A 20,252-nucleotide genomic window follows, 5' to 3' on the forward strand; every position below is an offset into this window, starting at 1 on the left:
TCATACAGAATGCAATGATGTGTGCTGAACCCATCAGCAGTCATAAATCAGCAGGGATACTCACTGTACAAAGGTTTAAGAGCTGAAACTGCAACATGTCTGTAAATCACATCACCACAAACCAGAACTGATTCAACAACTCTCTTTCTACAGATTAAAGGAGTCAGATTTGTTTCTGAACAGAAAATCAACCTTTTGTCTCAACTTTTTTTCCCTTTTTTTTCCAGCATGCTTTGACTTTCCAGGGAGCCCATGGCTAGAACCTCCATGTGGATAGATACATTAATGACAATGTGTACTAAATACTATAAAACGAGTTCAGATGCAATTAATCCATAGTAGCATAAATCTAAATCTGAGGGTGCAACAAGCTTTATGCTATAAAGGAGGATTTAATTTCACATTTAAATACACCACTTTGTTGAGAGAAAGAGCTGTGATTGGCTGTGGGAGCTGGGAGGCGATAATTGGGATCAGATCGACTTCAGCTGATCACGGCTGGGCGTATGACTACCATGCTCATGAACTAACAACAAAACAAATTCAACTTATTTAAATTTTGTTTTTGCTACAAACTTTTTCATATGAATCAATTTGTGCTGTGAACAAAATAGTTCAAACTCAGTCACAGCAGGGGCCGGATTCTGGATTTAGGTCTAACCTGAGGGCCTAACAGGGTCAACATTTAACCATGACCTATCAACCTCATTTTTACCAGCAATAAAATATGACAAAAACCATCACTGATGATAAATCATTTAGAAATTCAAAAAAGCAAAAGTGATAAGTTTAAAGGCTCAAATCTGAGATAAAAATTCAAAATTATTGTTCAGAAAATCAGAGCACAATATTGAAAATAGAAAAATAATGTTTTTAAAGAGCAAATATTCGAGGAAAAAGTTGAAATCATAAGTTTGAAATGTCAAAATATGAGATCAAATCTGAAATCATGAGTTTAAAAGTCAAAATATGACTTAAAATTTTAAATTGTGAGTCTGATAGGTCAAAATATGGGATTAAAAAGCCAAAATTAGGAGTTGAAAATGTCAAAATATGAGCTAGAATTCAAAAAGATGACTTAAAAAGTTAAAATATGACTTAAATTTAAAATTGGGAGTTTGAAAGTAAAAATTATTAATTGAAAATGTCAACATATGACAAAAGAATTGAAATCATGTGTTTAAAAGTCAAAATATGGGAAAATAAAGCCAAAGTAAGGAGTTGAAAAGGTCAAAATAACTTAAAATTTAAAATTGGGAATCTTAAAGATAAAAATTTGACATTTAAAGTCCAAATTATGAGTTGAAAAGGTCAAAGCATGAAATGAAAAATCAAAATCATGTTTCAGTCCTAATTTTGAGATGCAAAATTGAAAATATGAAATAAAAACACACATTTATTTCTTTCCCCACATTCTTGACTTTTTATGAAATCTTTTTTTATTCTGTACTTTTTCAGGTTTTTATGGCTTAACAAGGAAATTTTAAATGATTAAATTAAAGTTTACATTTTTATACTGGAGGAAATCTGCAGACCTCATACTGGTGGGCCAGTTAGAATACAAATATGATAGGATAATCGGTCCAGGGCCCTGGTTTGGCCCCTAGGCCTTGAGTTTGACAACCCTGGACTAAATAATCGACATGACAGTCAGACAAGTGTATTAATACAAAATCCTTTGTACAGCAGCAATTAGCTGAGTGATTCTTGCGCTGAGTCCATTGTCTCCATCAGTGTCCATACCGAAAATACCAGAGCCATGTTTGTGGATCCATCAGGGACAGAAACCCTGATCTTGAAGTTCATTGGTGACGAAGGTGTTTATATATTAGGTCCTCATTGATCCACATGCCAAAGTGTTTATATTCAGTTACTTTTTCAATTCTAAAGCCATTCACTGTAAAAAAAAAAAAAAAAAAAGATGCATGATCAACGTTTCTGGCCCTGGAGAACAGCATGAATTTAGTTTTACTTTCTTTTGGGGTTGGCGCCCCCTTGGGGGTTATGAGACACTGAAATGGGGTCTCCTGATAACCCTAAAAAAACTATGAATGTATTCTAAATGACACTGTTGCCACTTTACACCAGTTTCATCAAACTTTAACCCATTTTCATCCCTTTTCCCACAGATTTTTGCCAATTTTAACACATTTTTGCCACTTAAAACTCTTTTTGTCCATTTTAAACTTTTACACCAGTTTTTTTTTTTTTGCCTGTTTTTTCCCCACCTTTAAACCAGTTAGATCCACTTTCCATGTAATGCTGCCTCTGTTCACACATAACTGCCACTATTAACCACTTTTTACACCCATTTTAACCACATTACACAATTTGGTATGCCCGTTCCTGCCAATTTTAACCTATTTCTGCCAAATTTTGATTATTTTTCTGTCTCAGTTAACCCTTTTTTGCCTGTTCATAAACATTTTTCATCCACATTTCCTCCCATTTTTGCCCATTTAAAGCCATTTCAGGAGCTTTATAATCCCCCCTTTCTACTATTTATGCCCATTTTTGCCACTTTAACCCATTTTGGCCATTTTTGCCATTTTTTGAAATCCATTTTACCTCCTTCTCCACAATTTTTTGCCCTTATTAACCTGTTTTAACCTATTAACCTATTTTAAGTCTGGCTATAACAAAAGGGATTTACATTTTTAAGAAGGTTAATTACTACATAAATTAATGTATAAGAGGGGTAATTTTTCAGTTCAAATATAAAATATGGATATCACAGCTTAACATTATAATAGACGAGGATTTTGTTGACCTTTACGGGTCCCAGAAAGCTCCATCCCCTCCATTAGAAGAGTAAGATATTTCCTATGAGATTAGTCAGTAGAATATGTCACAGGTGCAACAACACACAGACTCATGTTTAAATATGATCTGAAGCAAGACCTTCAACTAGTGGTGACTCCAGTTTTTAAAATTCCACCACTAGATGGCAGCATTATCGTAGCAATGCAGGCCGCAGGATTGACAACAAAGTTGGCAGAATTTCATCATCCACATGTGGACACAAAGGAACTAGTACTATTAAAGTATGTTCTCATGAAATCATTCCCATGATTAAACACACTTAACCATTATGATGATGATGGCCTAACTGTGGGAAATCTACATCTGGATTGGATGTAGGCCTGAGCAGATGCATCAGGCAACATGATTTAGATACCCACAGAAACAGGCTGTTCTTCCCTTTTAACTGTTTTGTGCTCCTATTAATAAAATGATTTCATTGAATTGTTCTGTGAACCATTCTGTCTGATGTGCTCATAAACAGGCCTGCTTTTCTCAACCTTTTCTCTGTCAAGGCATCCTTAAAAGTTTAAAAATCAATGCATTTTTAAATGCGTTACATGAAGTGCATTGTGGTGGTGTAGCCCTTAAAGACACTTTAAAGTCCCTGTAAAGTGAAATCGAAACTTTGTGTTTTAACACACTAGATATGTTGGACTAAGGATGCTGTAAACATATGAAACACTGAGATCTACTGCATGTGTGGCTGAATTTTAGATTTAGACCATTAGAAAGTCTCTCACCTCTTTCCTAGCTTGCCTTTATTTGGCAAGTATCATGACATCACCAGTCTTGATGGGGAATTACCCCGCCCCCCCATGCTACCACAATATGAAATCCCAGAGCAGTTCATCTCAGTGCAGTAAGCTGACGTCATCGCGTTCAGCGAAAGTTAACAGCCAGTTACATGCTAGGTTTTTGTACATTGTGAGGAAATGTGTCATTAAAGGTATCATAATGGAGAGATTTGTGCCAGAAAACAGTAAATTTAATCCAAATTTATGCCTCTCAACTCTGGCAAAGGGCCAGTAAAGGCCTGAATATACTCGAGCGCACTGCCGCGTAGTAGTTTCCTGTGAAATTTCCCATGAAATCCTAAATTTCCCACAATCCTTGCGCGTTGTTTACATTTTTCTGTCATGGCGTCCTACACTGGTGATGAGAAAGAGGAGCTGCTCTGCCTGCTGGCTTTGCAAAGCAATAAAGAGACGGTGGTATGTACGGCCATTAAATGCCACAAGAGACGAGAAAGAGGAGTATGCCATGTTGGTGAAGAACACATGCCAAGCAGTGTTTTGTGTGACACCAGTATGCCGAGCAGAGTCCGCACGGTCGTAAAATTTGAGCTTTGCACGCACTGGCCTTACGGACGTCCGCTTTGAGTCCGCGCGGACCTCCCTGGAGTCTGTTCCACACATGTTTCGCCTGAGTATGTTTGGGCCTTTAGTTGTTCTCTAATCAGAAGTATTTTTTCATAATCTCAGAGGATCTTATCACTTGTGAGTGGGCGTGGCTTCAGCTCATTCAAATGACATGCCCACACCATCCTACAGCAGATTTTCTGCCTAATTTCTTATGACTTTGAAGCTTAATTTGATAAACTTAATGATGTTTTTCATGACTGGAATTTGGCCTGGTGGTTCATACTACAGTAGCCTGTCATAGACCAAACTAAAATAAAGATTTTTTTTAATCACTTTACGGGGACTTTAATACACTTCACACTCCACAGCACCTGCTCAGACTAAAAAAAACATCATGACCTCTATATGAATGTGATTTAAAGAGCATATGAGAACATTTTTGATTATTTGTGCAGGTATTTCTGATGATCTTCATATTCATAATAATTCTTAGTCACATATAAAGCATTTTGAAGGTACCTGATCATGCCAGAGCCAGAGGGCACCCCAGGCCCCCTTTATTAAAATGTCTTGTGGAGAGGAAATGTCAAAAGAGAAGCTCAGATAAGTTATAAACAAAATAAAAGAGTAATTCCTGGTCAAAATGACCAAACCATTAGTAGCAAATAATTATGTAACATAATTGCATAGAGGATAAAATAACCAATGTAAATAAAACAAGAAGCCTGATATAGAAAATATAAATACATGTATATTTATTAGTAATCTTGGCATTGAGCCTAGGTTCGTGATGCTGTTTAAAACTAGTTTCCTCTATCTACAGATGTTTGGTCTCTGCTTGTGTCAGGTCTTGTGGTTCATGCTGCACCAAAGTTTCAACAACACCCTGTTTGCTAATGGTAGCTCGTGCCAGTTGTGGGCTAATCTAGGGTGTTGTCGGCAGCACGCATAATTACTTTTGGTCTTTCCACGAAGACAAAAGCAGAACGAGAAAGTAGGATTGGGTACCCAGAAGTTAGCAGGCTATCAAACCCTTCGGGGGGTTGTTTCATGCAACATCTGCCAAGGGTGGTGACCCTGTTGAACCTCCCCCTGAACCCCCACCCTTCCACCCTCCACATGTTTCAGCCCGCATTTCAAACCAGCTCTGTCAGAGAACCGAGTGAGTGGACTCCGATATTTGTAAAGGCTTTATTGGACTACCCTGCAGAGACATCCACCCCCCCCACCAGCCATTTTTTTTTTTCTCTCTGTGCCTGTGCGCGCGCAGGAGCAGCTGTCATTGGGTCGAAGCGGGTGCCCGCGCGCGCTGGCTGCATATAGCGAGAGACTATCTTGTTTGAAGATTATGCAGCAGCTCCTAGCCATCTTGTACCAGACAGGATGAGACTTTGAAAGAAAAACAAACTACGAGCGTTGGTGGCCTCCCTCTGTTTTTCTTCCGGAGAGGCAGGTTGACAGGAGAATACCGCAACAAGGCGCAACAAAAAAATCACGTCTGCCTCCGTGTGTGCTGGAAGCACCTCATACGAGTAGTGGATTATTCCGAGGACATCGCACTGAAACCATGAGCTGGGGGTCAGAGCTATGGGTGAGTCCTGCTGCACTTGTACATCGCCTTTTCTCCTTTCACTGAGCTAACGGTTCTGAGGTAAACGTGCGCGTGACACGGCGCAGTGTGCACCCGTGTTTGCCGCTAAAACGACGTTTAATATGCGCAGCTTTTGCGGGGTGCTCAGCCACCGTGACGTTAGCCAACTAATTTGTAGCGCTAATCAGCGGGGCTTATGGATTTTGGCTTCAGTGACTCGCGCTACATTTCGTCTTAATTATCCGTATGACACCATTTAGCTAGTTGGCTACAGCTAACCGTCCATTTTAGTCCGTATTTCAGCGTTTTTAACCACGCTTGCACACACCCCCTCAACACACAGCGGCTATTCCAGCCAAAGTTGTTGAAGCTGTATAGTCATGTAGCAGTTAACTCGTGTTTAGTTTCATATCTGTGTATTTTACAGGCTGTATGGTTACCTAGAGGAAGTAGACAGGGTTAACTTCTCTTTTTTTGGCCACAGAAGAAAGGGTAGTTTTGTTACTAATACTTCTGTACAATTGCGAAATATGGAGATATGAAGTGGTTAAAAACATTCAGGTGTCCATATAATAGTAATTCAACAATACCATTTAATACCCCGTTACACCCAGGAGTCCTGCAGGCACAATGAAGTAGCTGAGAGAAATAACACTACCACAAGTGTAGCTAATTACCATGCGGAATGGTCCTTTACAGCAGTGGTTCTCAACCTTGGGGTCGGGACCCCCAGATGCCTTAAAAGAACTAAGAGTATATTTTTTAAATAATGCTGTTGCCACTACACCAATTTTACCAAATGTTGACCCTTTTCATCCCTTTGTAACACCAATTTTGCCAGTTTTAGCACATTTTTTTCCACTTATAACCCATTTTTTGTCAATTTGAAACCCTTTCCATCACTTTTTCTGACTGTTTTTGTCACTTCTAAACCATTTCTTGTTGACCCTCCGTTGACCCATAATTGCATCTATCAACTGTTTTTTTCAATCCCTCTGCCCATTTTAACCACAGTTAACCCATTTTTGCCCATTTATATCAATTTTTCTTCTCATTCCACCTAATTTACACAATTTTTCTGCACTTTATAGCCATTTCAGCCACTTTTTAATAGCCTCTAACACTTTTCGTGCCCGTCTTTGCCACCCTAACCCATTTTTTGATAATTTTTTCCACTTTCATCCAATTTTGGCCACTTTTAAACTCAGTTATATTCGTTAAAAATCCAATTTCACCACCTTTTTACCATTTTTGCCATTATGAACCAATTTTAGCTATTTTAACCCATTTCAATTATGTTTTTAACAAAAGTTTTTTCATCTAAAGAAGGCTAAATGAATAAAAAGATATTTGTTGATGAGAGTGGTTATTATTCAGGTCAAAAATAAGATATGGTTTTCACAGGTTAACTTTACAGTAGACCATGGTTTAGCAGGGTCCCAGAAACCTCCCCCTTTATAACTCCTTTTGGGCAGCCTTTTCTGCACATGACTGTTCTTGGAGGTTCCTGGCTATTTAACCACCTTCAGGTCCAGTGGGGGTCCTGGTCTCTAGCGCCTTTATTTTGGGGGTCGTGGGCTGAAAAGGTTGAGAACCCCTGCTTTACAGGGCAGCGTTGTCGCTAATGTTAGCATCACTATGTTGCAGCTGGTGAAGGTGGCACAGCTATCAGCTGACTACTTAGTTGTTATTTGGCTGCTCTGTCATAATAAGCCAGGTGTTTGCACAGATATTGTGTTAATATCCCCAAAAGAGCTGCAAAACAACAAATACATGTAGGCTGGTTTGAAGAATTCACAGTATTTCCCTTTGACATGTATGGAAGTGGAAGCAGAACATGGAAATACTCAAATATCTTGTAATAATGATGATAATTATAGTAATACATTTTATTTATAAAGCACTTTTGATCAAAGTGCTATACATAGAATTAGAAGAATAAAAATAAAAACTCCTGATAATAAGAACATTTAAAACTCTGCAAACATACTAAAACTATAGATGAACGGTTTGAGACTCAGTAAACAGTAAACAAGTGTTTCAGCTTTGCTGTAAGTACATCAGTGGACGATGCCTGCCTGATGTCTGCAGGTGGACTGTTCCACAATGATGTGAAGGGGAAGAAAAAACCCGCCTACCAGCCGTCTTTTTACACACCTTTGGGATGCATGAAAGCCCAAAGCATGTGCAGGTATATATAGAATCACCAAATTAGACAAGTATGACGGTGCAATGCCATTCACTATTTTAAAAGGCAGAAGCAGCACCTTTAAGGTGGCTCTGAACAAGAAGCCAACGGAGAGGCCAGCACTAGAATATCTCGCTCAAATTTACTCGATCTGTCCAGAGCATGAACTGCTGTTCTGTACCATCAGACAGACCTCAAAGACTCTTTTTTGGCAAAGAACAGTCTAATCACTAAGAAACAAAAAGCTGAATAAGGATCCCAGCATCCTGGAATGATACGTTCTTGTGTACAACTATGTATGCATCTCTCGTGCAACGTTACATCCAAAGATACACTTATTTATTCTATCCGTTTGCAAATAATCATGCATAAGCATGTCTGTATATGCAAATTCTGTGCAACAGGGCTATGTGCAATCATATCAGCACTTTAAATAAACAGGCCAAGGGCAAATGTGCAATTTCCACTTATAATCATGTGCAATACAACGGCACTACAGCACTTCAGCACTTTATTCCTGGTCAGTCAGCATAGTCATATAGGCACCTTCTGATCTTTACATGATATTGTACTGTGATTTTTGGTCTCTATGTGTTGTGCTTGATGTATCCTCATATATGTACACCCTCAACCTGCCGGGGACTATGGATGGAGTCAGACTATGGTTACAATCTGGCATGGCATGTTCAATAATGTCTCCTATAATCAATCAATCAATAAATAGACACATTTGAATGGAAGTATTCACTGTCAGATTATCTAATGTAAGCTATATTCTGCTTCTCATCATAGGTAATATTTAAATTATGAGTAAATAATTACATTAAAGGCTTGATAACCCTAAAAGAACACATACTTTTAAGGTAAAATTCCTGTAAAATGCTCTAACTTCTTCAAAACCTGTTAAATATAGATTATTAACCATTTCCTTCTCTAAAGAGCAGAAACCAGAAGCCTACCCCCACAGTTAACCTGCACAAAGCAAATCTGGGATGGCCTTGTATCTGATTTATCTTTGATTTGGTTCATCAACATCTCTTTCATTGTGAGCAGAACAGAAGTAGAACCTCACTGACCTGACTAAGAAATTCCTATGAGATGATGCCACTTTTTATTCTGAGGATTGCTGAACTTCTTACAACCCTGCAGTAGCTCTTATCAAGCCAGCTGCCGTATCGCTGGTATTTCCCCATAGTCAGACATGCAAGTCCTTGTGTTAAGGGCAGTATGATGTAGACTAAAGCACTTAAATATTCAAGATTACAGGACTGTGCCGAGCTATTTTTACGACGTGATAATGAGCAGTTGTGGCGAGAGGAATTCCTGTTGTCTAAGGTTGTGTTTCAGTGACTCGTGTTGTTGTTTGGTTGTGGGAATGATGCATTGGGGGAGCTGTCGTTCTGCTGTGTGTGCTGGCAAACTGCCTGGAAGACGCTGCCCTGTTGTGACAGCGTTCAGTGTATGTTAAGTCTAAATCAGGGGTGTAACACACAATCCCAGCAAGGGCCTGATTCTGAATTTGGGTCTAACCTGAGGGCCCAACAAGGTTGATATTTAACCATTGAGTGTCAACCTAAATGATTTTGAGATTAAAAGGTCAACTCGATAAGTTAAAAACTAAAAATCTTGAGATAAAAAGTCAAAGTTATAAGTTTTAAAGGTAAAAAACATGACATTTTAAGTGAAATAATGTTTTTAACAGTCAAAATATGAGATAGAATACTGAAACCATGATTTTAACAATCAAAATATGAGCTGAAAGTCAAAATCATGACTTTTAACAGTCAAAATATGAGCTGAAAGTCAAAATCATGACTTTTAACAGTCAAAATATGAGCTGAAAGTCAAAATCATGATTTTTAATAGTCAAAATATGAGCTTTAAGTCAAAATCACAGGTTTAAAAGGTAAAATATGAGCTAAAAGTCAAAATTAGTAGTTTAACTGATCAGCAAAACTGTGAAAAAAATCTAAATCATGATATTTAACAATCATAATATGAGATAAACATCAAAATCGTGAGTTTAATATGTCAAAATATAAGATCAAATTTCAAATTCATGAGTTTTAAAAGGAAAAATATGAAATCACATTAAAAAGCACGAGTTTTAAACGTAATAAATGAGATAAAAGTCAAAGTTTGGAGTTGAGAAAGGTCGAAACATGAGATAAAAGTCAAAATCATGGCCTTAAAAGGTCAAAATATGATTTAAAATGTAAAATTATGAATCTTAAAGGTAAAAATATGAGAGGAAAAAGTCAAAGTTATGAGATGTAAAGGTTAAAATATAAAAAAAATAGTCACAACCATAACTAGTGTGAGATGCAAAATTGAAAATCTTGAGAAAACACAAATTTCTCCTACGTTCCTGACTTTTTATCAAATTATTTTTACTGTTTACTTTTTTAATTTTTGAGACTCAACAAGGACATTATGAATCATCCAGGCTAAGTTTACATTTTTATACTGGGGGAAATCTGCAGACCTCATACTGGTGGACCAGTTCTAATAAAAATATGACATGATCTGGTGGGCTGGGTATAACTGCACCACGGGCTGGATTTGGCCCCCAGGCCTTGAGTTTGACACCCCTGGTCTAAAAGATGGCATGTTCTTAGCATGTGACCTGCAAAATCATCAGTAAGTCGTTGCATTGAGCTGGCACACCTGCAGAAGCCCTCACTTTATTTACTCAAACTTAGATTTGGACTCTTCAAGTGTATGGTTGCATAATTTTCTAAATTTAAACATCTTCCCTTCTTCAGTTTGAGTGCATGGACTCACATCTCTGCACAACACCTGACCCCAAACAGCTGCAGTGAAGTGAGGCATTTATTCTCTGATAAAACTGCTGTGTGAAGTCAGTTTTAGGAGTTCAAACCTTTCTTGTTTTGGGTCTGGAGATGGGGATTTGTTTTCCTTTCTAAGAAAAAAGGAGGAGACGGGGGTTGCTTCCTAGAATTCTTCGCTAATTTACCTGGTCCAAAGTTCACAAGCAAACCTCTGGTGTCCTACATTCTTTAGGTTTTCCTGGTGATGTAAGTGTTTTTCCTCTCCTCCTGAAATGCTTGACTGAGAGAAAACGACTGCCCAGGTACTCATGCAGAGCATGCGTAGCCTGAGGGTCTTTCATAAGTCTGGAAAACATTTGAAAGGTTTTTTTTTGCAAAAAATTATGTATCACAACCAGATGCCTGCTCTTTTTTACCGAAGCGGGTTGAATGGAATCCAGACACTTGTTACGTTAATCTTAGGGCTGCAACCAAAGTAGAGCGATACTTTACAGGTGGCTGTTGCCCCTGGAGACTGAACACAGCCTGTTATGTTTTTGCCTTGAACCTGATCAATCAGTGAAAACATACGATAACGCAAGAGCTGTTGCTCTGGCAGCAGCAACACTGTATGTAGAGCAAGGGCAGGATGCTGTGGGTTAGACTACAAGTGCCTTTTACTTACTAGGAGGACTGCAGTTCAGGGTTTTTTTCACTGATTGAGACATTAATGCTCATTAGTATATATACAGTCCATGGTGATGTCCTTGAAATGTTCTTCTAACATCCAACACCTTAATATAATCAACTTAAATTGATTTGGTGTTTTAGGAGCCTAGAGTTCTGCCATTTTAATCAGAGATCCTTGACTGAAACAAATGAGATGGTGCAACATGACGGATGAGGGATGATGCACCACATGCACGGCACATTTTACCATCCTGTTGCCTTGCTGCAAACAGAAAAGTAAACGATATTTCAGGAAGTGAAGTCACAGTCAAGCAAGATTTCTCAACCTCAGCACTCTGGTGAGATATTGCGAACAGATCCTGCTCTGATATTTCCCCCCTGGTTTAAGACTTTAGACTCCTCTGGATGCATAAGAGGGCCTGGGCTGTGCTTTGTCAAACTAGTAGTTTACTTGATATGAAACTGTAAATGTTGAGCAGGCTGGCTGGCATGGGTCTCCAAAATGCTGAATGCCTTTGGTGCAGCATCATAGCACTGATTATAGTCTTCACTGTGCACTTGAAGACTCTGGGAATGTTTGCTGCCTTGAAAGCCATCAAAACATGTGCAATAAAACAAACAAGGTACCAGAAGTCATATGAAGTTTGCTAAAGGACGCTCTGCTGCAGTAGAACGGCCTCAAGCAAAATCAAATTCAGTCTCCATTGACCTGCAAATCTCCTGAGCTTTAAACTGCACTACGCTCTCCTGCTGATACACTGGGAGGCTGGAAAGTTGAGGTCATAGTCTCAGAAAATGTCTTTCTTTCTGTGCAAACATCACATGCATGCACACTGCAGAAGAACACAGAAGCCTCTCCAAAAGACTCATTATGTACAAACGCAACCAAGGAAGAAGGAAGTCAAGTGTGGTGAAACATGTGACTGTTTTTCAGCGGAACAAGCGCCAGAAAAAATGAAATTATAAATGATTCTGTAATGGACTGCAGAGACGATTCTGTAACTGTTTAGAGTTAAGTTAGTAGAGAGTTATAGACCACAACTTCTCACAAGGATTTCCTTTTAGGGTTCTGGTGTTGCAACGTGGATGTGTGCTCCTACAACAGGTGTGACAACGAGCAGGCTAGAGTTGACTCTTCAAAAGTTTAGATCAGTGTTACTCAACCCTGCTCAGCAAAAGAGCCAAATTGTTGAAAAATACCTTTCTAAGAGCCACAATCTAGTGGGGAAAGGTGGCAAAAACGGCTTGAAGTAGCAATAAAAATAAGTTACAGGTGGCAAAATGGTCCAAAAGTGGCAAAGCGTGGCATAAAATGAGAGAAAAGTGACTAAAATGGGCAAAAGCAGTCAAAAGTGGCAAAACAGGGCAAATAAAAACAGGACACAAGTGGTTTTTAATGGCAAAAGGTAGTGTAAATGGGTGAAAGTGGCAAAAAATGGCAGAAAAGGGCAAGAATGGGGGAAAAGTGGCAAAAAGAAGTGGCAAAAATGGACATAAAAGTAGGAAAAAGGTGGTATTTAATGGCAAAGGTAGCTTAATGGTGTGAAAAAGGGCAAAAATAGGATAATTGTGGCAAAAATGGGATAAACAGGACAATTATGTTTGACAGTTAAAGCTTTCCTGTATAAGTCTGGGGAAACAAACTGATTAATGTGGTTAATTCTGAGGTCCAAGTTCCCTTTTTTAAGGTTTTCTGGGTTATGATATTTTAAATGAAGACATGAAAGAGCTACAAACCAGAAATCATCACACGTGGCTCCAGAGCCACACGTTGAGTATCACTGGTTTACATGCATGCATTAGAAACATCAGTATGGTCTTTAAATCTTTAAAAAAGTTTAGCTTTATCCCCTGGCTGTACAAACACCGAAGTGAAGACAACTTTCCCACTGAAATAATGTTTCACTTCTTGTGAGTGGTTCATTTGGAAACTGGATGTAGGCTACTTGACTGAGGGCTGCATGCAGGACTTCACTAAACCCTGGCAGTCTATGGAAAAGTGTCTTTCTCTGTCACATCACTCACTAAAGAGGCGTTATGGACAAGGCTGAAACTCTCTTCAAAGAGCAGCAGCTCAAGGTGAGTCTAACTGCAGGGGGGTCACCAGCACTGGGTCTTAGATACAGAGCAGATTTGCTCATGTGTGGTCCCTAATGGACCCACACTTTGTTTATTTGGTGTTAGGTGTGAATATGTTTCACTGTCGTGCCTTTAGGGACAGCTGGAGCAACGAGCGCTTTATCCTGGGGAGTTTTCTACTACTAATATGGTACTTCCCTACTGATGGTCACTGAAGCAGCGTTGTGAATAGGAAGTTCCGTTGCTGTGGCTTCACTGACTTGTTGTCTTTCACATTATAAAGTGTCCTGGAGTTTTCCAGAAGGGTACAGACAGATCAATTCAATCAAAGCCAGTTGTTCTGTGGCTTTCAGTAGCAGCTGTGATCTCCTAGAAGTGTTGTTTTGAGTTCCAAACAGTCCGCTGTTACACTGAGATTTCCTCACTCTCTTGGCTCAGACTCCCTCAGGGTCCTCTCTCTTCCCCTCCTGCTGCTCACTTGACATTCAAGGCTCCAGGTTTGAAACCCGAGCCAGCTTGTTTCCTTCTGTCAGTGTGTTGGCTGGACTCATGGGGGGTCAGAGACTGAAACCTTGGCCAGACTGACACTCCTGCAGCCCCCCCCCATTATTAAATCTCACACTCATCGCCACCCACCTGCTGACTCAGTGATACCCCCCTGAGCACATCTACTCCTCACCCCTTTCTTTGAACCTCCGTGATGGTGAAATAGTAATGAATGGATCTGATCTGAGGCCACAGACTGCACCCCAGGGAGTGTAGGGGTATCAAAAGGAGAGGAGGATGAGGGGGGTGGGTGAGGGGGGGTTTCAAACCAAGAAGGTTCAAAGATGAATTACAATAAGACAATCCTACAGACTGCCTCTGCTTTCAGACTGGAAAAAGGAAAAAGGTGTTATCACTCCCTGGAAAAATAGGGAATGTTTCAGAGATTCTTCAGTTCTAATCATATACACTTAAATGCTTTTAAAGAAGCATTTTCCATACTCTTATAGAGAGACAGAAGTGTTCTCAAAGGGCATTCTCTGGCGATGTGCCGTCCCTCTTCTTCCCCAGAACAAAGAGAAGCACAGGTCTGAGCTATTTTGTCATCTTGTCCCTGTAAAGGTGACTCAATCCTTCCCACCACAGACTGTTGCAGCCTCTAATCTTTAGTCATGTCTCTTCTGTTATTTGTAAAGTCCTTGTAAAGCCTCTAATCAGTGCTGCGACAGTAAGAATTATTCTGCCGTCAGGTCTCAGTCACACGAGCTCTGACTTACTATCACCTGAACCTCACTGCTTCCCATGCTCTCTTAATTACGGCCATATTGTACTACATACTGTAAGTGTCATTTGTTCTGAGGCTGTGACAGCATTGATTTTTCTTTAACAGAGTAATGGAGTAACACTAGCAGGGAGATTGCTCGTGCTGTTTTATGACTGTGAAGGACGGTGAACAAAGGGCTGCAATCTTTTCTCTGCAACGTCTCCTTTAAAACTACACATAGCTACAGGGTTCTGTCAATGTAGACGAAGAAATGTGAAGCATATGGTAAAAACAAACGGGTCTCTTTATAAAGCAAAATATAGGCTATATGCTGTAGAGCGGTGTTACTCAACCCTGCTCAACCAAAAAGCCAAACTGTTGAAAAATACCTTCGCAAGAACCACAATCTAAGTGGTGAAATTGGCAAGAACAGCTTAAAGTAGCAATAACAATGAGTTAAAGGTGGTAAAAATGGTCATAAAGCAACAAAAATGGATGTTAAGTGGTGAAAATGGGGAGGAAAAGTGGAAAAGGGGTCAGAAAGTAGCAGAAATGGGTGAGAAGTGCCAAAAAATGAGTTACAGTTGGCATAAAATGGTCCGAAAGTGGCAAAACCATGGCAAGAAAGGGTGAAAAGTGACTAAAATGGGCAAAAAGCAATCCAGAGTGGCAAAAATGGGCGAAAAAAGAGGAAAGAAGTGGTATTTAGTGGCATAAGGTAGATGGAAAGGGTGAAAAGTGGAAAAAAATGGTGAAAAAGGGCAAAAATGGGATAAGAGTGGCAAAAAGAAGTGGCTTAAATGGGCAAAAACTTGGGAAAAGTGGTATTTAATGACAAAAGGTAGCTAAAATGGGTGAAAATGGGATATAAGTGGCAAAGAAATGGGTTTAAAGTTGCAAAAAAGTATCAAAATGAGCAAAAAAAAGGAAAAAAAGTGGTATTAAATGGTGAAAGAGGCTAAATGGGCAAAAAATGCAATAAAAGTGGCAAAAAGTGGGTAAAAAGTTGCATAAAAGTGGCAAAAATGGGCAAAAAAGTAAGAGAAAAGCAGTATCCAATGGCAAAAAAGTAGCTTAAATGGGTGAAAAGTGGCAAAAAATTGTGAAAAGGTTTTCTGGGGCAATAATATTTAAAATTTAGACATAAAAGAGCCACGCATTGAGTATCACAGCTGTAGAGCATGACCGATAAGAGATTCCCCCTAGATCTATAATGGTCAAAATAATTACACTTTTTTGACAAAAAAAAATTACAAAAAAAGTCTTTAATGTCAAAGTGAAGAACAGATTTCTAGGTAAAATAAGTGACTGCATAAATATCCACCCCTTTAAAGTGACTGATCTAATTCCACAGAGGTCTGGTCAGTTGGTGCTACTAGTCTCACAATTAGTAAAGTGGGGAACTGAGTGCAGTGAATGTGTCTCCAGTCATTGGTTAATCAATAATCCTGGCCACCATTGCACCATGGAGACAAAAGAACACTTCAGAGTTTGGTTAAATCATCATCAAAAAATGGAAGGAATATGTCACGTGTAAATCTGCCCAGATCAGACCGTCCTCACAAACTGAGTGAGCGTGCAAGAAGGAGACTAGTGAGAGAGGACACCAAGACCCCTATGACTCCTCTGAAGGAGTTCCAAGCTTCAGCAGCTGAGATGGAGAGACTCTGCAGACAAAGATTTATGGGAGGGAAATCTGGACTTCAGTTCACCAAAAGGCAGGCATCAGACAAGATGCTGTGATTGGGGGACACCAAACACTGCACATCACCACAAATGCACCATCGCCACTGTAAAGCGCGGTGGTGGCAGCATCATGCTGTGGGGATGCTTCTCAGCAGCCAGCCCTGGAGGGCTTGTGAAGGTAGAGGGTAGAATGACAATAGCAAAAAATAGGAAAATCTTATTCAGTCTGAAAGATAACGACAGCTGGGGAGATTTCTTTCTGGCGAGACAATGACCTGAAGCATACAGCAAAAGCTACACAGAAATGTTTGAAGACAACAAGGGGAATGTTCTGGAGTCAAACCCAGACCTCAATCAAGATTTTGTGGCTGGGCTTAAAAAGGGCTAAAGGTGACTCTGCTAAATACTGACTAGTATTTGTTTAATTGACATCAATTTTTAGACATCTGTTTTCACTTTTCTCATAAATCCCGTCTCATCTAAAGGTTAAGGTGCATCTGGAGGTGATGTGAGAGAAAGAGAGCTTCTCTTGGATCGCTGTGGTGCACAGCAACAACAATCCTCATCCATTATTGAGTCACCTGTTGTGATAACTGAGTGACACCTTTTAGAATGCGAGTTGTGTTACTAAGTTGACATGCACCTAAAGATTATGAGACAGGATCGGTCATACAGGTAAACAGAAGCAGGAGAAGTGCCGTGTGTATTATGGGAGATGTGTGTGCATGCATGTGTGGACAGTAGAACTTAGAGGAAGAAAGTTAAGCAAATCAAAAAAGCAAATAGATGTCACAACAAATATTTGCTTCAGAAAGCTTGCACAATGCGAGTGTTTCTTATAATGTTCTAAAGATGCTAGTGTAAATTTTATTAGCTTTGTTTCTCAGCTCCCCATCTGCCTTGCAGGAAGTTGGTGAGGCCGTGGGTTTTGCTGCTTCTGTTCCAGTAGTGGTCTGTTATTGTGCTTCCTTAAATCTCCTCGTATTAAAGGGATACCACATGTGGCCAGCGCACATGTTCAGAACCATGTGAACCGTTTTTTAGCAGTTACTTTATGGCTGCTTAATGTGAAGTGATTCAAAGCGGTAATGAAAACTGGCTCGTGCAGCTGCACACTTACCACACATTTGTCTCCCACAGCTTGGAAATAATCTAACTGAAGATAGGTCCAGCTTTTTATTCCTGCCCACTCTTTGCCGTTTTTTTTTAGATTCTTCATTACTGATTTTTTTTATCGTCTTCTCTCTCCTTTTATCCCACTGACTCGTCTTTTTCTTTCTCTGTAATTGCCCTTGTTTGAACAATGTTCATGGAAACTTCAGAAGAAAGCTTGTTTGTAAAAATCCCATCTAATTGTTTTAGATTTTAGATCAAAGACAGGATGAATTAACCTTACATATTCCTTTTATTTAAAGGCTGTGTGGGCCTGAAGAGGCCTGCTATGAGATCATACATCACTGTGGTCTACTACAGCTTTTAAATCTCAAATATCCTTGTTGCTGTAGCTGGAATGTATTAGTTAATCTAGGAGTTACTTATTATAGGTCAGTATGTGGGATGTGAGCATATTTATAATGTGTATGATACCATGGAGTGGTCCTGGCATTTGAAATTCTATCCAACACTTACTCTTAGTTTGTACAAGTTTGCATGTCTATAAAATAGTTGCTAGCCTACAATTTTGATTTATTTATATAGAAAACCTTGGATGCACCTGACATGCATGCAAGTGTGTCAAACGTACTCAGAGATCTGAGTCTTTCCAAAAAGAGCTACCTGCTGATCATGTCAGGAAGTTTCTAAAGATGAGAACTCTTTACTCATATCCTGAAATAAGGGCGGAGTGAAAATGCTGCCAAGTGATTCATTGAACCACCCAGGTCCACCCTAACCGTAAAATCACTTCATATTTTTACTCAAGTTCTTCTAAACCCCCCTGAAGAGAAACCATAAAGTCATCAGTGTTAAACAGTGATACTCAACCTGTGGCTCTGGAGCCACATGTGGCTCTTTTGTGACTATTTGTGCCCTTTTTTTGGTCTTAATTTGAAACATTATTCCCCTAGAAAACCTTAAGAAAGGAGTCTTTTTTGCCCTTTTTAACCATTTTTTCCACTTTTGATCCATTTAAGCTACGTTTTGCCATTAAATACCACTTTTTCCTACTTTTTTGCCCATTTTGCCGATTTTTTCCCCACTTTTTACCACATTTATCCCATTTTTGCCCTTTTCACAGTTTTTTTTCCCCATTTTTACCCACTTCATTTACCTTTTGACATTAATTTTTTTTTCCCTACTTTTTTTTTCCAGTTTTTGCCCATGTAAGCTACCATGTAAGCTGACATGTGTTTTGCAACTTTTTACCCATTTTTTTTAACCACTTTCATCCCATTTATGCTCTTTTTCACAGTTTTTTCTCCCCATTTTACCCACTTCATTTACCTTTTGTCATTAAATACCACTTATTTCCTAGTTGTTGCCCATTTTAGCCACTTCATTTTGCAACTTTTATCCAATTTTTGCCACTTTTCACCATTTTTGCCCATTTATGCTACCTTTTGCCATTAAGTACCACACCATTTCCTACTTTTTTGCCCATTTTAGCCACTTCTTTTCGCAACTTTTTTCCCATTTTTTGCCACATGAATCCCATTTTTTGCCCTTTTTCCTCCCCATTTTCACCCATTTAAGCTGCCTTTTGCCATTAAATAATACTTGTTTCCTATTTTTTGCCCATTTTTGCCACTCTTTACTGCTTTTTGCCTGTTTAAGTCACTTTTCACTCATTTTTTTGCAACTTTTTTCCCATTTTGTACCATTTTTTGCTACCTGTAACTCACTTTTTGTCACTACTGACCCGTTTTTGCTGCTTTCTGACCCATTTGCTCCCCATTTTCACCCATTTTTGTTGCTTTTTGACCATTTTTGCCACCTTTAACTTATTGTTATTGCAACTTTAAGCTGCTTTTGCCACCTGTCACTGCTTAGATTGTGGCTCTTGCAAAGGTATTTTTCAACAGTTTGGCTCTTTGGTTGAGTAACACTGCTGTAAAACCTTAAAATGTTTGTAGTACATTACAAAAGCTACAATCAGAAAGTCTCTGAGGGTTTGCAGGTTCAGTTTGTTTGGTCCAATCGAGTGCAAAAAGCAGAGGATCTGAAACTACGTGTGCAGTCAGACAGGGAAATGTAGTATTACAGTAGGTAGGTGTTACATTTTTTCTACAATTAACCGACACACTGATGACATGCTTTGCTTATTGTCAGAATCAGTGTTCAGCAGCTTTATTTGCTTAGCAGCAGCAAGTCCATGAAAAAAAAATCAAAACCAACCATATTTGTTAGCCTGTACTGCCAGATATTGCACTAATTACAACTTACAGTCACATCCATCATACCAGATTGAAAACTGCAAGGACAGATCTTTCTAGCTGCTCTGGGATGTTTCTAAGATGAAGGAAGTCATTCTTACATTTGCTTATCAATTCAGTTTTTGTTGACTCGTGCATGTGAGTTTTTCTCCATAGCAACAGTGGTTACATAACTTACAAAACAGGCCACAACCACAGCTCAGGTTCATAAACAGAAGACATGATATGTCCCAAGAGTAGGGGAGGGAACTGCAGAGTAGAAAACGACATGATAACAATTAGATGAAGTCATAATTAGGATACAATAACAGCGGCTTTTTCAATTAGAATATCAACGCTTTGCACCAGTCCCTAATAGTCGTGTCAGGATGTCAGTATTTACATGTATTGAAATTTTGTCCCAGCCTACTCAAGAGGAAGCAAAACTATAAATCTCAGTTGCAGGTATTGTGCTGTATTGC

General features: G+C 39.2%; 1 protein-coding gene across 1 annotated transcript in view; it reads left to right on the plus strand.

Annotated features, from left to right (window-relative positions):
• Window positions 1–5,324: 5,324 nt before the first annotated feature.
• The window catches only part of LOC121525056 (formin-binding protein 1), a 124,839-nt gene continuing 109,911 nt past the window's right edge, over window positions 5,325–20,252 (plus strand). The window contains exon 1 of the mRNA XM_041810794.1: window positions 5,325–5,757. Within this exon, the coding sequence (XP_041666728.1) occupies window positions 5,734–5,757 (24 nt within the window). The 5' untranslated portion in view covers window positions 5,325–5,733. The remainder of the gene's footprint in view (window positions 5,758–20,252) is intronic.

This window comes from Cheilinus undulatus, linkage group 17 (genome assembly GCF_018320785.1).
Source record: "Cheilinus undulatus linkage group 17, ASM1832078v1, whole genome shotgun sequence".
NCBI classification, from domain to species: Eukaryota; Metazoa; Chordata; class Actinopteri; order Labriformes; family Labridae; genus Cheilinus; species Cheilinus undulatus.